Source organism: Poecilia formosa, unplaced genomic scaffold (assembly GCF_000485575.1).
Source record: "Poecilia formosa unplaced genomic scaffold, Poecilia_formosa-5.1.2 Scaffold429, whole genome shotgun sequence".
NCBI classification, from domain to species: Eukaryota; Metazoa; Chordata; class Actinopteri; order Cyprinodontiformes; family Poeciliidae; genus Poecilia; species Poecilia formosa.
This window is the reverse complement of record NW_006800368.1, coordinates 384,351-403,500: the sequence shown is the minus strand read 5'-3', so window position 1 is coordinate 403,500 and position 19,150 is coordinate 384,351. Positions and strand designations below refer to the sequence as shown.

Here is a 19,150-nt window from a genome sequence, read left to right as displayed (position 1 = left end):
TCTCTCCGAAGAGGACCACAGCGCAGGCATTCACAATCGATCTGCACACGGATCGTTCTTTTTCCTGTTTATTGACCAATAGAGAGCTGGACGTAGAAGGCTGCTGCCCACCTCATTTACATATCAACGAAGCAGAAATACAGCGAGGAAATAATACAGAAAACAATACAGAAATAAATACAGAAAATGGAAATATATATTATGCTTTTATTTCTTATCAAAATATATATTTATTATTTTACTTGTATATTTCTACTTTTATTTTTATATTGATTCTTTTATTTATATATTTCTACTTTTATTTTTATATTGATTCTTTTATTTATTATTATGTTGGATATATATTTATTCTTTTATTTATATATTTATTCTTTTTTTATTCATGTCTGATATATATTTATTCTTTTATTTATATATTTATTCTTTTATTTATTATTATGTCAGTTTTGGTCCTCCATACTTTATTAACCAGTCAGACTTATCAACATAAAAAAAAGACTCCACAAACAAAACTGTCAGCAGATGGCGGTATCACCCTGTTAAAATAACTCAGAATAGTCCAAATAGTTTGGATGTCTCTTGCCTTTCTGTGTTCCTTTGTTCCTTTCTTACAGAGCGCTTCTGTCATGTTTCTGTTTTCGAGCAGGAATAGAAAGCTCATGTTTGACCAGTTCTGTCTCCGTCATTCTAGCACCTAAGTTTATGGTGGGTTTGTATCCTAAAGAAAAAGAAGTAAAACTGTATATATCTCACAAATGAGAAATTAACTTGCATGCTTAAAACCTTATATAGTAGGACAAAAATATTCAGTACTCGATGGTCCACATGAATTGACTAGTAAATTTATCATCATTGCTTGGAAACGGAAAACCTCTGTGAAAACAATAATATAAAAAGATCCGATGTGTCCCCTTTGGGGCTCCATATCTTTGCATTAAACAAATGGTCTTTTTTTTTTTTTCTATTTAACACCAAATAGTATTATTAAATGTTTTCATCTTTGGCTATACCTGGTTGGTGTGAAAAGACCTAAAAGAAAGAAACATTTGACCATTTTAGGTTGAATGACTGTGGGTCAGTAGTGTGACTGAACTTCTTACTTCTTATTATTGGATATAATTACTGAAAATTAAGTTCTGTAATTAGGAAATGTGTTTGTTGTTTTATCTTTCCCATCTGTACCTGTGGCAATTTATTTCAAAGACCAACATTTTTAAATAAAAGCTATTGTATGAATTTGCACAAAAATAAATAAACATTTAGTTTTTGGAATCTTAACTTTGTCATTGGTTTGTTTTCTAATTTTGTTTTTTAATGTGTTTTTTTTCTGGAAGTCACAATCCACACTGAATCACTTCTTTTAAATGGGATAAAGAAAAGACAGAAGACAAATACATAGAGCGGGGCCCATCTCTGCCACTTATCCAGCTTATCTACAGCTTAATGTTTAACTCCACACAGAGAGTAGACACTGTGCTCTGTGGAGCAATATTTACTTGTTGAAGAGCAAAGATTATGTTTTAGGAAAACAATGCCAGAGAATGTATTCTTATTGTGAGGAAATCTTCATTTGCCAAACCAGAGTGATTTTACCTTTATCACATACTCTGAACAGAATTACACTTATAATAATAAGTTTGTGATCAACTGGGAAGCTGTACCAGTTTTATCTGGTTAAGGTTTAAAGAAATCTGTCTTAAAGTAAAAGACCTTAGATAAAGTAGGAACAGCTGAGTTGCAGTGTGTCTGACCTTTGTTGGTGACCTCCCATGCCACTTCAAAAAGCATCAGGTCTTCCACAGGCAGCTCATCGTCCTCCCAGGCTGGAAACAGCCCACTCAGGGATGTAATGGACAGGGAACGTGACAATGGCATATTGTTATTTCTTGAAGTGCAGTAGAAACAAATGGAAAATAGCCACTCCTCTGTAGTTTTCAGAGAAAATCTTTTAGAATTGTAGGGTATGCACTTGTAGGTCCTGAACTCAGTAGGAACAGAACTGACATGAGGCAGAATGGACGAAGCAGCAGAGAGTCAGGAGGGTAAAGAGCTTCCACCCCGCCTACTGAGCATGACCTGATGCCAGCAGGAGGGACGTTTACCTCCAACACTCACACGTCAGGAAAAATGGTCTGGAGATCAAAGTGAGGAAAGAGGGCAGCAGGACTGCCTGATGAACATTATTGGACAAACAAACCCATGTGATAAACTGTGCAAATATTTTCTCCAAAATGTGGTTACAGCGCAGTGTATACAGGCATATAGAGGATTTAGTTTTGGTAGGGACAGTATGAAAGGACCATTACATGACAGCAAGAGTTACATCAATTCAAGATCATACCTTATTCATTTTAGGAACAAGATTTACTTGATATGAACACAATTCAAAACAAAAAAAGAAAGACACTTTACATTGCAGTATCAGAATAATGAGAAGCAATGACAAAGTAACAAAAAACCGTAATCCAAGCCAAAATTAATCTATTTTCCAGTTAATATTCATCAAAGATTAAATCAGTTAAAATTGATTTAAATGAACTTAGTGATTTGGCTGCTGTGCAGTTTTCTGGAACTTGGTTCCAGATTATAGGAGCATAAAAACTGAATGCTGCTTCTCCGTGTTTGGTTCTGACTGAAGATCCAAAGTAGACGAGAGCTAAACCAGAGAAGAATGATGCAACAATAACAGGTCTTTAATGTTTTATGATTCATAAACTAACAGTATTTTAAAGTCTGTTCTCTCAGTGTAAGGACTGTAGAACTGGATAATGTGCTCTCCCTTCCTGGTTTTAGTCAGAACTCCACCAGCAGCGTTCTGGATCCGATTTTTTAAGGCAGACCTGAGAAGACACAGTTGCAATGCGATTAAAAATAAACACATGGCTGAGTTTCTATAGATCTTGCTGAGACATTATTCCTTTAATGTTCCTCAGGTGGAAGCAGGCTGACTTTTTAAACCTGTTATTACAGATCTTGGTTTTAAGGTGGACAGTGATTTTAATGGCCAAATCAGAGCCGTGGTTAAGTCCAGCTTTCATCATTTAAGGCGACTGGCGTCAGTGAAATCTTTTCTTTCCAAGCAGCATTTTCAAACAGTGATCCACGCTTTTATTTCAACTCGACTGGATTACTGTAACTCACTTTATCTGGTAGTCAGTCAGTCGCTGCTCTCACGTCTGCAGCTGGTTCAGATGCTGCTGCACGACTTTTGACAGGAACTCGAAAGAGGGAACATGTGACCCCTGTCCTGGCCTCACTTCACTGGCTGCCTGTATATTTTAGGATTCATTTTAAAATTCTTATGTTTGTTTTTAAATCACTACATAATCTTGTCCCGGCTTACCTCTCTGAGCTTCTTCACCCCTCATACCCTATCGGTCTCCCAGGTCAGCAGATCAGCTGCTCTTGGAGGTACTGAGATCAAGAAGGAAGCTCAGAGGGGACAGGGCTTCTCTGTCATGGGCCCCAAATTATGGAACAACTTACCTTTGCAAGTCAGAGAGGCCCCTTCACTGTCCACTTTAAAGCTCGTCTTAAAACCCATCTATTTTACTTGGCTTTCAACTCCAGCAGGATCTAGTTTTAAATTGTTTGTTTTTAAACTGTAAGAGTTTTTTATTTTTATTTTATTTTATTGTTATGTTGTGTTTTAATGTACAGCACTTTGTATCAGCTGTGGTTGTTTTAAAGTGCTTTATAAATAAAGTTGGTGTGGTATGGTTCTAAGCATCTGTTCAGTGATTGGATGGGTTTGAAGTCACCTGGAATAGTAATGTAGAGCTTTGAATCATCTGTGTACTTAAACTAGTCTTATTCCTTGTTATAATATGGACAAGTGTGAGCATGCTCATATGATTTAACCAGGTTCATGAATTGAACCTTGAGGTCAGATGTGACCTCTACTTGCTCCAATGAGAAGTCACCAATTGACACAAAGAAATCCCAGTTCTTTGGGTAAGACTCAAGTTCTGTGCCAGAATCTGACCCAGCTCTCCAGTCATGGTCAACAGTGTGAAATGCTGCACTGTGGTTCTTCCACAATTTGTATGTATGTGGTGAGCATAGAAACCTGACTGAAAAATGTCAAAGCAGTCGGTCATTGTGTCACAGTGGAAATTTGTTTTATTTTGAAAGCGTGATTTTGTAAATTTGTAAATATCTTAGACTGGAAATTATCTGCCAACTAGTTGAAGCGTTAGCTTAACCCCTTAACTGGAACCAGGAAGTGCTTTGGGTAAAAAGGTGCCTATAGCCAGCCCTGAATGGCTGCCACCAGATTCAAGATTCAACATGCATGAATGAATCAAAGCAACGTGTTTTTGATCATAGAACAAATTATAAGATGATATAAAGGGAAATAAATTCATACATTTTACTTTTTGAACTGATTTACAAAAATAACTTTTTAATTTAGAATTGTTAGAAGTGTTGAGATTCTAACAATTACACTTGACCTAGTATTCTATTAAAACATTTTGTAGCTCGTTAAAACTGGATTTTAACAGATAGCTAACTAAAGCAAACTAAAGAAAAGAATAGGACTTTGTTGTTGACATAATATATCGCCAAAATATTTGAATATAATGTAAAACTGAATTCATTTCTCAGAAAGTGAAACTCATATAAAATCAAGTCATACATTCCAAGCCTTTCCTTGTAATGTTAATTATTGCTTCAGATAATGAAAACCCAAAATTTAGCCTCAGAATATTATACTACTGTGACAAAGATCATCAGTGGAAACTTATACTTAACTCAAAGCATCTACACACACTTCCAAAAGCTGCTTCAGTGACCATGGTGTTCCTGTTGATTAGTCTGCCAATTCCTGTGACCTTTAACCTCAGTAAAAAAATCTATGAGGTGGTTAGGTCTGGTGGAAGGTGAGACACAGACCCAACAAGTCAGATGATGTGAAGGAAGTTATCAAAACAGACTGGGTTTCCATTAAAACCTCAGTAGAACTGCAGGCCGGCCGTCTCTTTGCCACGGTGCTTTGATGCAAAATGCCAACCAGGCTCTGCGTTCATACAGACGTACAGTCTTATAGAAGTCTGACATTTGTGCTTAAAATATCAATTTTTCATTGGTGTAATTCTAATTTTCTGAGACACTGAATTTGGCTTTTCTTTGCCAATAAGTCATATTAACGGAAATTCTAAAAAGATTTAAACATTTTACTGTATAATGAATCTCTAAAAATAGCTGGCAATGCAGAATTTAAATGAAAAAAATGTAGCATTGTCGATATGCCTCATAACATATCATAGTTCTGTGCATAAGGAGCAGAAAAATGCTACATTGTCTTATTGAGCACATGTGCATATGAAATTATGCCCATTGTTTACATGATCATGTAAACAATGATCATGTTGACAAAATGACTTTCCTTTCTCCCAAGGAAATGTTTTAAACAATCATGGAGAAACAGTGAATGCCAGTGGAAGGGAGTCAGTCATATGCATTCAGCTGCACTGCTAAGTCTATATGCTGTATACTCACTTTGACAGTTAAAGTGCCCCCTATTGGTTAAAGTGGTGTATGTCTGCAACAGCAGCTCCTGGCAAAAAAGGCAAGTCTCCAAAAGTACAAATGAATTTCATCAAACTGTACATTGTGGCTTTGCTAAAACACACACACCCTGCTGCACAGTAATGACTGCTGTAAATATGACATGTCCTGATGAAGTAAATCTAACATTTAAAAATTTCCTTTTCCAAAACAAACATCACCACTTATCTAATGGACTGGCTTCCTGTTCAGGCAAAAACTGTCCGTTACTCTGGACTTCTGGACACAGGCAGCAGCTCCCATGACCTTGTCTTAAGCAGGTCATTAATGAATGAAGGCTCAATTCAGGAATCATCTTTCCAGTTAAATGATCACTTACAGAACATAAGTTGTGGTAATTAGTTCATTGACAACATGAAGAAAACCAGAAATATTAGCTGAAACAATTAAAGGAAAAAATGACAAAACTCCATGTTTGTGACTTAAGACTGAATATGTGGTAGGATGTTAGTGGACAGAAAACATCCTGGCAGAAACATGTCCAGGAGAATGGTAGGACTGTGGGGTCAGTAAAGCCAAACTAGAACTACCTCCCAACAATTCATTTTTTATGACTTTTCAGTAATACTTTGGATTTCTTTTCTTCCAAGATATATTAAAGCAGAAGTTTCAGACTCTACTCCTAACATACAGAAAAAAAAAGAAGTAATCCATTTGACCTTTAACAAATTGTGTTAAAAATGCACAGATTAACAAAAAAACACCAAACAGTGGGCTGTGTGGATTACTTACAAATAAAACCAAAGTTCATTTATTTTATACTGGACACAAATGAAAAAGCAACATGGAAAATCCAGTGACATTTCTTTCTTTTCCAAGTAATCACAAAACAATATTTTTCTTTTATTTGGACACTTTTTATGACTTATCCAGTAAAACACCAGCAAATACTCAAAGTCATCATGTTTGGAGAAATGAAATCACCTCGCCTTCAGCACAAACTGTGCAACTACTTCTGGTATTTCTGTAACTATGAACTGAAAACAAATGCCTTGGTCCAGCTTCTTAAAAGCTTAATATTGAAACCAAAACTGAGCCAAGCATCTTAACATTTGGGGTTTGTGCCGATAACAAGGAATTTAAAAGAAGTTGAGGTCTTCAGAACGTGGCTGATCAGAGAGAAAGCAGGCAGCAGTCAGCCTCGACTCACAGCTCTACTGTTTTCCTCTGCAGCCAAACCTGTCCTCGGAGGACTTTAAAAAAGAAGAAAAGGGTGTATCATTATTGGTCAATGACAAACAGAGCACTCAGAATACCAACATCAGTTCCCGGTGGATGGAGATGTTTCGGATTCTGTTCCTTGATGTGGCCTGGTAAAAGACACTGCAGCAACCCCGTGACGCTCATCGCCTCTTTGTTTCTCTCCTTCCTCAGCTGAGCCTCCGTCCTCAGGCTTTGATCTCAGGGGTCGAGCTGTACAGCTGCTCAGAGTTCTCTGTTCCCAGGTCCTCTAAACACACAAAACCCCAACACAAGCAGTTAGAAGTGCAGGAGCAGAGTTTCCCTCCGTGTATTATAAACATGGTGGGCCATCAGGCTTAGCATTGCTTTTTTATTTTTTATTATTGCATTCATTTAAAACATTAGTTTGTGTTTAGATATTAATCTGCCAGTCTTCCAGTAATGCATAACCATCAGGGCTGAAACGATTCCTCGAGTGATTCCAGTACCTTGATTATTAAAATTCCTCAAGTAAAACTGATCTGCCTCGAAGCTTCGATAAGTTATGTTTTATCATTTAGCGCACCGTGTTCCGGCTCTCTCTCCGGCATTTGCTCTCTCACTTCCGCCTGAGTTGTTGACGAAAGCTAAGTGTTGGCAGCATAATGTCCAGTTTTCAAGTTCAGCCTGGGAGGATTTTACTGAGTCATGATACTGATTTTTGTCGTTCTTCCTTAAAACGACAAAAAAACATCCTTAAAATGACGGGAGCGATACTTGGAGTACTTCTCCTCCCGCAGCTGCTGGTTCAGAGCGAACGGTGGGACAAACATGGCGGGATTATTTATACAGGTGAGCGGATAGACTGAACACTACGGGCGGCTGTGCTAATGCATAGCTTTACTGAAAATACCGGGAAATAAATTCCATATCATCCTGGTCACAACCAATGGGTGGCGAAGAGCATCGTGACGTTACATACCTGGTAGATGCGTTTCTGTGTGTGACGAATGCAGGAGTTAAATCCCGTCGCTAACATGAACACAAACACTATAAATGGCTGAGCAAGGTGAGAGTTCATCTATTAAACTGACTAAAGATTAATACATAAACAGAAAGCTGGAGCATAGACTTTTTTTATAATAGCCTGCTCACAAATAGACAGGCTATTTGTGAGCACAATAAAGAGCCTGCCTCTTTATTAAATTCAATATAATTTCAGATTTTTCTATAACTTTTCTTCAAGTTAACTTAGAAAGTGAGTTATTATTGTTACAGGTTAGTTTTCTAAACTACTGAAAAGTTACTGTTAGGGATGCTCAAATATGAAAAATTGGACTAATGTTGATATGCAATAGCAACACTGCTGTTATGTTAGATTTACCAATGTTTTATTTCATCTTTTTTTTTTATCCGATTACTTTAATCGTAAGAATAATTGATAGCTTACTCGATTACTAAAACATTTGTTTACAACAGCCCTAATGACTATCAAGTGATATTTTCAAATTACCTGTCAACTTTAAAAAATGTTTTAACTCAAAAACATGGTGGGTCTCTGGATGACTGCCCTACTGCCCCAAGCCCTGGGCTTAGCTAGTTTTCTAGGGAAACCCTGCAGGAGAATGACTGACCGATGTGACGTACATCTGTACATCTTTTGGTCATTTGATTTTCTTTCTCCCACTTTGGAGCTCTTGTCATGTCAGTGACCATACCTGGTAATGCAGTATGGACAACAGGACTTTTTTTGTTTGTTTTAAAGTTATTTTTTGTTATACGAAATAGAAAATAAAACATTTTTTTTAATCTGTTCATCCTTTTTGACACTGAAAGAGAGAAATGCTTTGTATTTTAAATCAAATAAGTGGGGTTCGGTGGATAGAGCACCATGTCCAGAAGCTGTGGTCAGCTGGGTTCATTCAAAAATGCCCTAGTGCCAAAACAACGTATAAAAATAAATAAAAAAAGAAAACTACATCACCATTTGTTTCTTCTTTAATATTACCCATTCCTAAAAGGCAATTCAAATGACCAAAAGACATAGTGGTCCAAAGAGTTCACTCAGTTGTTTATTCATTGAGAATCATAAACGAGAACAACTTATTTCATTATTGGTTTAGGGTTAGGGTGAGCAGACTCCTGAGAGAAGCTCGGTCAAAGCTACATTTAGAGTGGAGGCCATAACCGATTGGATAAGCAAACTCAGTTTCTTTCTTTCCCTCATCGTTTCCCGTCTCTCTCGATCACGTGAGCAACCACAACAAACGTCCCTATGAAACGTCTCACCATGTGCAGAAAGAAGACAGGGCATCTGAGCTGTATGACGTATATGAATTAGATATAAATCCATGCAAGAGAATATTTTTTGAATCAAATCATTGTAAGACTTGCTCCAATCCTACTGACAATGTGACAAAAATCTGTCAGTGATCAAAGTAAGAGTTACCAGGAAGAACACATTTCCACAGGCCATAGGTTTTCCCCACCGCCGTCTGCCACAGTCTGAGCGTGCCGTCCTCAGAGCCACTGGCGTACAGCTCCCCATCAGGACTGAAGCGCACACAGTGCACTGGACCAAAGTGGCCTTTATACGACTCTGCAGAGAGGACATCACAGAAAACTTGAAGCTAATTAACAACAATTAACCACATTAACTTTTGTAACATATAACCGCTGTAAAAAAAAAACAAGATCAGCCTGGCTGACAACACTGAAGAGGTTTACACCATTTAAACTGTCTGGATGACAAAACTTTTGATTATAAATCACTGAACGGTTTAGCACCACAGGACATTTTAAAGATCTGCTGTTGCTGTATCAACCTTCCAGAACCTCTCAGGTCTTCTGGTTCTGCTCTGCATCCAGAATCAGAACCAAACATGGAGAAGCAGCATTCAGCTTCTGTGCAGCACAAATCTGGAATAAAATTCCAGAAAACTGTAAAACAGCCAAAACACTGAACCTGTTAAGAGTTGCTTTTGATTAAAAACTACTGGAACATTGATTAATACATTTGATATGTACTTGCTTCATGATTTTTGCTGATATTTGACTAAATGTAATGTTTGCTGCTTGTATTATAATTTGTTACTGTCTGATATCATCATGTAAAGCATTTGAACTGCCTTGTTGCTGAAATGTTATATAAATAAACATGACTTGGTCACTTAAAGCCTGCAAAGCTGTTACTGAATTAATAAGAACAAGAGAGTACATTTCTGATTTAAGAACAGGATTCCTTGTTAACATATGAAGAAACTGTACAGTTCTTTTTTAAGATGCTAACCTTACCTACTTCCCTTTAAACCAGTTAACAGCTCTGAAACCAAATGTTTGAATTTTACATACAAATATATATTTTGCCAAGGGTTAACATCAGCGTAGTATCCCCAGAGAATGCTCCTATTTAATTAGGTCATATGTTGAAATATTTTTAAATTGAAACACAACTGCCTTCCCTCTGATCATCCAAAGAAGTTCCTCTGTTTAAGCCCAACAATCTTCTGGTCAACAACATGCTAATAAAAAAGTTTTAGTACTCTTACCCAACTCTTCCTTAGTGCTATAGTCAAACTTGTATAGCTTGAAGTCATCACCGCCAGCAACAAAGAAGTCCTTTTCTGGATGGAGGGAGGCTGAGTTGATGGGAGCTGGTGCCTCCACCGTCTTAATAAGGTCCAAGCTTAACAAGAAAAACCACTGGTTAGAACCCACAGTGATTATTTAGAGATGGATAACAATCAGCTCAGATTACTATTCTGTGTATTTATGTATGTTTGATATATACATAAATACGCCAGCATTGATTTGTCAGCTCTGGTTCTAAACACTAGACCAAGAAAAAAATGCAGAAGTCAGAATGAACATCAACCTGTGAAAAATGCTGGAAGTAAGTAAACACTCAACACCACCATACTTACTTCCATACTTAGCTGTGCATCCGATCAGCTCCTTTCTCCACACAGACAGAATAGACCAGTCAGTGAAAAATACATTCTGAAACACCGACAGCTTCTCAAAAAATACATAAATAACTGGAAGCTTAGTGCAAGGCTCAGGACCATTGAGTTGCATGAAATAGGAGAACATTTTCTGTCTGTTCTTTCAGCACCGTATCTTTGCGTATCCTGGAAACCCAAGGATATGACAATTACCCAGAAACAGAGAAGAAGCTAGCTGCTAAAGTAATGTCTGCTAAATAATATTTAAATCAGTGGTTCATTGTTGGTAAAGCAATGCAAACCACACTGCAGGATGGGAGTCAAAATTAGTTTATGTTCGTATTTATTCATTTGTTATATTTTCCTTGATGCACTAGATTCATTGTGTGTTTTTGTACATATTTATATATGATGGATATATATATATATATATATATAATTTTTATTTTTTATTTTTTTTTTCCAAAATAAAAAAAAAAGATTTCTTTGGCCAACTGGAATTTAAAAAGCAGACTATTTTTTATTGTGTTATTGTGGAATATTGTCTGTGATATTACAGGTATTTAAAAAAATGTATCATGGCATCATTACTTGGCTACATCACACACCCCAGGTCTTCTCCCAGTGTATCATAAGACTGGCGGGCAACCAGGCTTTGCTTGTGCCCCCACCAGAATTAGCATTGTTTATTTAAATAGTTTTAAGGCTTTATAGCAGGTGTTCAGGTGTTAATCTTCCAATCTTTTAATAACACATAATTATCAAGTTATATTTTCTAAATTCTTGTCAACTTTTAACATTGTTTAGCTCAAAAATACAATGGGTCGCTGGATGACTGACTGTCCTAGCACCCAACCAATGGGCTTAGCAAGTTTTCTGGAGGAAACCTTGCACCCCTACAGCACACTGCTTCAGCTAGGAGAGGAAACAACATGGATGTACTTGTGAAGCATTAAGTGACCATGGTGAGAGGGTAGCAGTACCTCAGAGCGTTGTAGAAAGCTATGGTCTTTCCATACGTTATCACAAGTATCTCCCCGTCAGCAAGATACTCCATGCTGCTCACAGACGTGTCAAATGTGAGAGTCTTCACTTCCTCCATGGATCTACTGTCCCAAAGCCTGGACACACACACAGTTTCCAATCTCAAACTGTTTCTCAGCACTGAACTGTTTGACAGTTTAGCAGTCAATATGCAACCAGAGTCTGGCTGAAGTGCAAGTCTGACACCAAGCAACATGTAGCAGAGGAAGTCTCCATGAGAAGACAAAATACAAACCTGACAGTTTTATCTTCAGCAGCAGAGAGGATCTGACTGTCGTTGTTGCACCATAGAGACTTCTTTATGGCTGAGCTGTGACCTGCAATCTCCTGAGGAGCTACAACACACATAAGCAGACAAGTCAATGGTCAGCCTGGCTAGCTTAACATCACTGCTATTGCTACTTACAGCAGGAAACAATAGGTTTCATTTGCTGAGCTTTAGATACGAGACAATTCTCTTCTGACACGAGCACAGTTGAAGGCGTACGGTTCTACATTATAGATGGTATGTTATGTGGTAGTTATCAATGATGCTATGCTAGGCTGCAGGTCCAAACGGCATCAGGTCCAGGCTCTTGATGTACTGTGCAGATCAACATAGTGGCATCATAGAATACATGTTCAGCCTGAGCCTGAAGCTGTGGAAGACCTGCTGTGTGGAACCACTACAAGAGACTAAACATCCTAAAGACCTCAGCAACTGGGGGCCGGTGGCCTGACTTCACATCTGATGAAGACTGTCAACAGGCTGGTGTTCAGCCATTTACGGCCCCCTGGTGACGTCCTGGTGAAGGCTTGCCTACCAGCCTGGTCTTGAGGTGAATGACTCCATCATCTACCTCCTGCACCGACCTCCAGCCCAGCTGGAGAAGTCTGGGACACTGGAGGATTTTTGTTGGTATTGCATGTCTATCAGTCAATAGTCTGTAGTCTTTTTAAATGCAAAAATAGACATTATGTTAACCTGGCATTGCCTCCTTATGTTATCCCACTCAATTCTAATCTCTTCACAGTTCAGTCTGGGCTTTCTCCCTCTGTAGTGGATTCCTAAACTAAAATTTCTACAGTCAGTGAACAGAAGGAGAAGTTATGAACACTGACATTTATTTTCTGCTCTGTTTTAGAATTATAGTCTGCCTGTAGTTTCAGCAATAGCAGCAGAGGAAGCGAATGAAGCTGTTCAGTCTATGTTGGCCACGCTTCCAAATACTGAATTAACATCAACAGCCATCTTGTTCAGCTCGGCTCTTCTCTCTTCGCAGTGGAGGATGCTTTTTAAGGAGTCGGGTTTCAGGATCTTCAGAACGCCATCTGCCTTCTTCTGCTGTTGTACTCTCGGCAGATTGTAGTTCTAGCCAAATGACTCTGTGTAACTTGGCTTATACATCAGTAACATGACACAAACAAACATCACAGGACAATTAAATATCATGAGCCAATCAGATGTGAGAACATTAGAGTGACGCAATATACAATAAACAGATTGGCTGAATAAAGAAAAAGAAAAAAATAAATTCTAATGTTAAAATAATACATTTATTATTTTGAAATTTAAAAGCTTGCAATCTACTTTGAGTGTCTGGTTTGTCAGCCCTGCTCTCGTTTTGGGTCTCATGAACAATCTCATGTAAATCAGGGTTTAGAGATAAGCCAGTATGTAAGATCACAGCCAACTCCTTTCTCCTCTGAAAGGATGCATTTGATTTGTTAGTCAGGGACATTTGATTGACAGTGGGTTATTAATTAGTTCAAAGTATTCAGCTGTAGCCTTATTCCAATGGCCACAGGGAAGTCTCCCAAACTAAACACTGTAATAAAACAATAGTTTAAACTGTCCTGAACCTATTGAAACTGACGCATTTACCATCTTGCTAGTCAAAATAAATACTTCTTTAGTTACTAAGAAGTTCTAAATTTTCAATCATTATGTCAAGTCTCACTCTTTATTTTATATTATCTAACATACGTTGGAACACTTATACTGCTTGGACTTTTCAACTCATAAAAATCAAGGCTGTCACTTTGCAAGAGAAGCTTCAAAGAAGGATGGTCTCCATGTTTCTTTTCCTACAGGCTGACTTACCAGCATCAGGTTTGCTAAGATCGTAGATGCGCAGCAGCTTATCATTTCCTCCAGTCAGCAGACAATTGCTGTCCTGAAGAAAAGAGGCAGGTCATTTAGTGCAGTGGTCTCCAACCTTTTTATTACTGCGGACTGGTCAAGACTTGGAAAATTTTGCTGCGGCCCGGGGGGCGTGGGGGGGGGGGTGAACCGTCAGATAAGGCTTCTGCATGTTGATGTTCCCGCTAAATCCTGAATATACCCAATTTGGGTTGTCTTGGCCCTTTTATCGCAGCCTGTGGGGTTTACTCTGACTGGGAACGACAATACAACCTGTTGAATGTGACAGGTAGCCAATCAGAAAGCGCGGTGACGTAAGAACAGAGGGGAATCCCAAACAGCTGAGATATCGCGCAACTGAGAGTCCGGTGGATATCAGAGATGATATGTGGAAATGTTTATTATTATATGTAAAGGTCGTTATTATATATGTTTATGTTTATTCAGTTAAAAATGTTAACTATGAAAAAACATATTCACCTCCAAATCATCCTGACTATCATCTTCGTAAAGACCAAACCAGGCTGAGGAGGTGCAGCTATTTGGAGCCAGGCTGAAGTAATTCAGATGAATGCGCATCCACAGATTTCTTCAACAGACCGATTAAATCGATCACACATTCACTGATGCTACGCCGATGCTAGATAAACCAAGTATGCCATAGCTCACACCAAACATCTTTAGATGGAGGGTTATGTTAAGTCAAAATGCCAGTTTATAATCAGTGTGACTGCTGACCGAACGGGTAAGGCTCCAGGATTAACTATGCTTGGCTGTTAGCTCGGTCTGGAGCAGGCTAGCTGCACAAGATAAATCGCCATCGTAATTGAGGCTTAATTAAGCCAGGAGAGCCAGAAAATCCCGGCTTAATCCGCTATTCTGGTTTTGTGAAACAGTCCTCTGGTGAGCAGTTGGTGGGTAGAAAACTGTCACAGAAAAATAAAACATTATCCCTTAGAAAACATCACATGGCCTTAGACAGACTAGAATACTACTGATGAAGGCACCTTTCAAGGACTACAGGAAGTCAATGCTGTTTGAAAGAGAAATTTTAAAGAAATAAAGAGTGGGTTATCCATTATGCACAATATTTTATATTTCTATCTAAAAAAATCTAAAAACGTTCCATAGGTGTATTTGCAACTATATCATACAGCCCTTGACCCATACAGGTTTTGTTTTACAGTCTGTATAAAAGCAATCACGGCTATATTGCAGATTGCAGTAAAATATCAGTGGTGAGAACACACAGATACAAAACTGAACTAACCTGAGTAAAGTTGACAGACTTGACAATGTGTTTGTGTGCCAGTGAGAGGACCTCGTCTCCGCTTACAGCATCCCAAACCTTCCTGCAAAACCACAGAGGAAGTGGCTAGGTGCCGATTCACTTCAAAAATAAAAATCATCTAAGTGATAAAAACAGGATCGAGTCAGAAACTTTAAAACAGAAGGAAGCGTGGGGTGAAACTTGAAGCAGTGGTGGAGCTACACACAACTTATCTCTCTGTGTGATTTTCAACACTCAGTCTTTTCTATACACACACACACACACACACACACACACACACACACACACACAAACACACAGCAACCACAAAGCCTTCCTGGGTAAGTGTCTCCACAGCATGATGCTGCCACCACTATCTACTACTGTGAAGAAGTCCATTTTAGTCTAATCAACAAATTTTGCTGTGTTTCCTGCAAACCTTGTAGGAAACACAGCCTTTGGAAACTGCAAATAGGACTTTTAAAGACTGGATCTGTGGAGACCATTTTGCAGATTTTCCCACCAGAGAAATTATCTCTGCACTTCCTCCAGTTGGTCGCCTTTGGGTGCTCCTCTGATGTACATTATTACTTTTACACAATACACATGTATTTTTTTTTTCATGTAGGCCCTAAAAAAACAAAAAAACAGGACTGTCCAAATAAAATGTTCATTTGGGAAATTTTACTTGTACAAAAAACTTATGTATTGAGTATTGAGCGTTTTCCTCATGTATTATAAGCCTGGCGGGCCACCAGGCTTTACTTCACCCCCACCAAGCGAAGCATCTTTTATTTTATACACCAAGAACAGTGACAGTAAAGATGGATTAAACTAGGTTTATAGTAGATGCATTGAAGAGGGCGCTGTCCCTACACCTGCCTGTTGGCTTCACATGATATTATTTCAAAATTATGACACCTGTATGCACCTCTGAATTTTTGTGACTGAACATTTTTTAACACAACATGGTGGGCCGCTGGTGGACTGCCCTAATGCCTCTACCACCAGGCTTAGCAGGTTTTCTGGGGGGAAACACTGCTATTTAATTCATTTTATGGTGGAGTAAAACAGAAATATGGTTTGTCCACATTCTGAGCATGTTCTTCTTTACTGACATCTACCTCGAAATGTCACTCTAGCAGTTTAGATGGTTTGATAAATGCACCAATGCACCATTTTCTGAGTAATCAGCAGGCCCATCACTCTTTTACTCCAGGAAAAAAATATGTTGAATCTGGTCAGCTAGTGTCAAGACCACATGTTTTGAAAATCTGTGAAGACTTCAAAAGTTGTGAAAAGTGTGTCCAGCCAGCTTTAACTCCAGCTGACCCATAAACCCCAACAACAAATATTTTAGAAGTTTCTCAAAAATTTCCCTCTGAACAGAAAAACCAAAACAAGCACAGTGAGTCAGCTACACACAACTCAGCTACTTTGTTGAATCCAGGCAATAAAGGATTCCCCCACTCACGCTGTGAAGTCAGCAGCAGCAGTGGCTGCCTTGGTGGCGTCTGTGTTCAGAGTGGCTCCCCAGACAGCACCTTTGTGACCCAGAAACGTTCCGATCCAGTCCCCTGTGTCTCCCTGGCGCAACATGGGCTTGCCATCTGACAGTGAGAAAAAATAAACAAGAAAAGGCTTGAAAGACAGAATTATTAACCAATAGACTTGAGCTGAACCTTAGCTGGTTAGTATAGCTCTTAACCAACTCCTGCTACTTCACTAAGTAGCAGGAGTTCACTGCTAGAATTAAGCCAGGAGTTCATGCTTAATTCAGTTATAAGCCTGTCAAAATAAACAATTAATCACATAATAAATCAAAATGCGCACAACGATTTCTATTTTGATTAATATTTTTTGAAGGGCAACTCTGTTTACAGAGAGTTAATACATTTTATTTATGGTTTTGGTTGTGTATGTTTTTTTAATTTCCTTTTTATTTATCGCTACTGGTTGTTGTTTTTACTTCGGATATTTCAAATATCTTCCAGTTCTAGAATCAAGTGTTCCTTAAAATTAAAATGATTATTGGTTTTTGAGAGAGAAACCTTGCATTTTCAATATATTTAAAATATATTGAAAATATATTTTCAATATATTGAATATTGAAAATATTCAATATATATACACAATAACAGCAAAATGTGTTATTGTGATAGACCTATTTGTTTCAGTTTATTTATATAACACCAACTCACAACATGTCATAAGGCACTAAAAGAAAGCATATCAGTTCATTCACTCACATAAATGCATACATGAAAATACACTGAACAACCCCAGATAATCGAGTTTAACCCTGCTATGACATGGCAGAAAAGCTTCTCTTCACTAAGTTCAAGTCCAGTTTAATTCTTCAGAAGAAAAAATGGCTTGAACATCTCAAGCTAAACACAAGCTACTAAGCAATGTTACAACATTTATACTAATAATTTGGATTTTACATATTTATTTTATCTTGAGATGTGTTTAAATTTAAATTTAAGCTTGTTGAACCACTTACCACTTTTGTAGTAAGTTACTGTTTTAATTCTGCTTCAAATAAATAACTTTGTTTATAAGACAACAAATAAATAGCTCATTATTTACAAGCCAACATTACCTTGAAACATAGACTAAAAATCCTGTAAAACTGTTGTTTAGGGGATTTTTGAGCTTATTTTTAAGTTAATCTAGAGCCCTGCAAATATTTATTTAATGGAATAAAACAATTATTCACAAATTATATTCCTGGTGAATCTGCAGGGTTTTTATAATTCTGTCTCATAGGCACACATTGGTGGACCTAAGATGAAAATTACAACCCTCTCCCTTCTTCATGAACGGGGAAAACTTAAAAAAAATACAGTGATGTATCAAATACTTATTTTTCCTCTTGTATATCAGATTCTTAAAGTAATGTCCCGTTAAACAGTCGGAAAGTTCAACAATTTCCTGAATCTGAATCAGTAATCAACAGGTAGAGGGAGAAGGCAAAGTAAAGGGTAGAGATAACTCTTGGAAACGGGATACAGCGTTAAACTGTTAGTAAAAATAGCCAAACCACAAACTTAGAAGTTTCATTTGAATCTTTGCAACAGCAGGTTTAGGTTAATTAAATCAAAACTACAAAAATGAATTTTAGAAATACAAAACTGTAATTTGAATAAATACAAACTTAAAATTTGGTTTGTTGTGAAGTGTGCTGTCATCAAGCTTGAATTTAGTCATCAGATAGGATAACAGCTTAGTAAACAAGACCTTATAAACAAGCCTCACCTTTGCAGGCGCTGATGAGAAAGTATCCATAGGGAGTAATTCCACTGAAGGCCAGGTCAACCACAGGCCGGGTGTGCCCGGAGCAGGTAAGAGGCGTTTGTCTCATTGCCATGGTCTTCCAGCCGGACACAAGAAAGCTCGCTCAAAGGAAGGAAACGTTAAGATATGGCTAACTAGCAAGCTAGCAAGATGGATAGAAAAATGGGCGAGTAGAAACACAATACTACAGCAAAGCGAATGATTCCTTGATAATTTTCTGTTGACAGCTGTTCAAAGCCAAACTATACAAAGCTTAGGATTAAGAATTAATCAATGTAAACGTCCCAGCAAAGGAATGACTGCCGTGCTAATAGCTACAACATTGCAACTAACTAGCAACGTGCAACGCGGCTACACTGCCGTAGCAATGAAATAGCCCGGCGTGTCCCGTCAGAGACTACAAGGTTAACACTTCCTTCCGGTAACATGTTTTTCAAATTAAATCTGTCGCGAATAATATTGTCAACAATTTCATATCACTTACTTCTGATGGTTTTCAGCGAGTTCAACCAGTTAAATACATTAATATGAACTGAAATTAGTCGGTTGAATCAGATAACTTTTGAAAAATCACATGTGAAATATCATAAAAAAAGATGTGTTTTACTGCTTTCTTAGTTTAAAAAAAACCCAACAACAACAACGCAATTTATTAACTCTTTTTCATTTTACATAGCCTTAGTCTTAGTCATAACAAAGTCTTTTACTTTGATAGCCGGTTGAACCGGAAATAAGCTT

At 37.9% G+C, this 19,150-nt stretch overlaps 2 protein-coding genes and 1 long non-coding RNA gene across 4 annotated transcripts in view; all 3 read right to left on the bottom strand.

Moving 5' to 3' along the window:
* Window positions 1–2,115, bottom strand: part of gys2 (glycogen synthase 2) — a 41,284-nt gene extending 39,169 nt beyond the window's left edge. For both annotated transcript variants that reach the window (XM_007577154.2, XM_007577155.2), the window contains exon 1: window positions 1,752–2,115. In XM_007577154.2, the coding sequence (XP_007577216.1) occupies window positions 1,752–1,875 (124 nt within the window). In that variant the 5' untranslated portion in view covers window positions 1,876–2,115. The remainder of the gene's footprint in view (window positions 1–1,751) is intronic.
* Window positions 2,116–3,773: 1,658 nt separating this feature from the next.
* LOC107833700 (uncharacterized) lies at window positions 3,774–5,379 on the bottom strand. The gene is made up of 2 exons (XR_001659460.1): window positions 4,843–5,379; window positions 3,774–4,806 (listed from the first exon to the last, which is right to left on the bottom strand). It is a non-coding gene; the product is annotated as an uncharacterized LOC107833700 (long non-coding RNA).
* A 1,002-nt stretch (window positions 5,380–6,381) lies between these two features.
* strap (serine/threonine kinase receptor associated protein) lies at window positions 6,382–18,806 on the bottom strand. Its single transcript, XM_007577152.2, has 9 exons — window positions 18,374–18,806; window positions 16,587–16,722; window positions 15,113–15,194; window positions 13,804–13,876; window positions 11,956–12,055; window positions 11,660–11,797; window positions 10,281–10,417; window positions 9,182–9,331; window positions 6,382–7,021 (listed from the first exon to the last, which is right to left on the bottom strand). Exons 1-9 carry the CDS (start codon window positions 18,483–18,485, stop codon window positions 6,960–6,962), a joined length of 990 nt encoding a protein of 329 aa, XP_007577214.1. The 5' UTR covers window positions 18,486–18,806; the 3' UTR covers window positions 6,382–6,959.
* Window positions 18,807–19,150: the final 344 nt, after the last annotated feature.

What these genes read in the sequence shown, in the direction of transcription:
- strap (XM_007577152.2), bottom strand. Translation starts at nt 18,485, where the DNA reads ATGGCAATGAGACAAACGCCTCTTACCTGCTCCGGGCACACCCGGCCT. An exon ending in AGTCTGTCAACTTTACTCAG is followed by an intron (nt 13,877 to 15,112) that starts GTTAGTTCAGTT and finishes TCTTTTCTTCAG; the next exon opens with GACAGCAATTGTCTGCTGAC. An exon ending in GCTGAAGATAAAACTGTCAG is followed by an intron (nt 11,798 to 11,955) that starts GTTTGTATTTTG and finishes GTGTGTGTCCAG; the next exon opens with GCTTTGGGACAGTAGATCCA.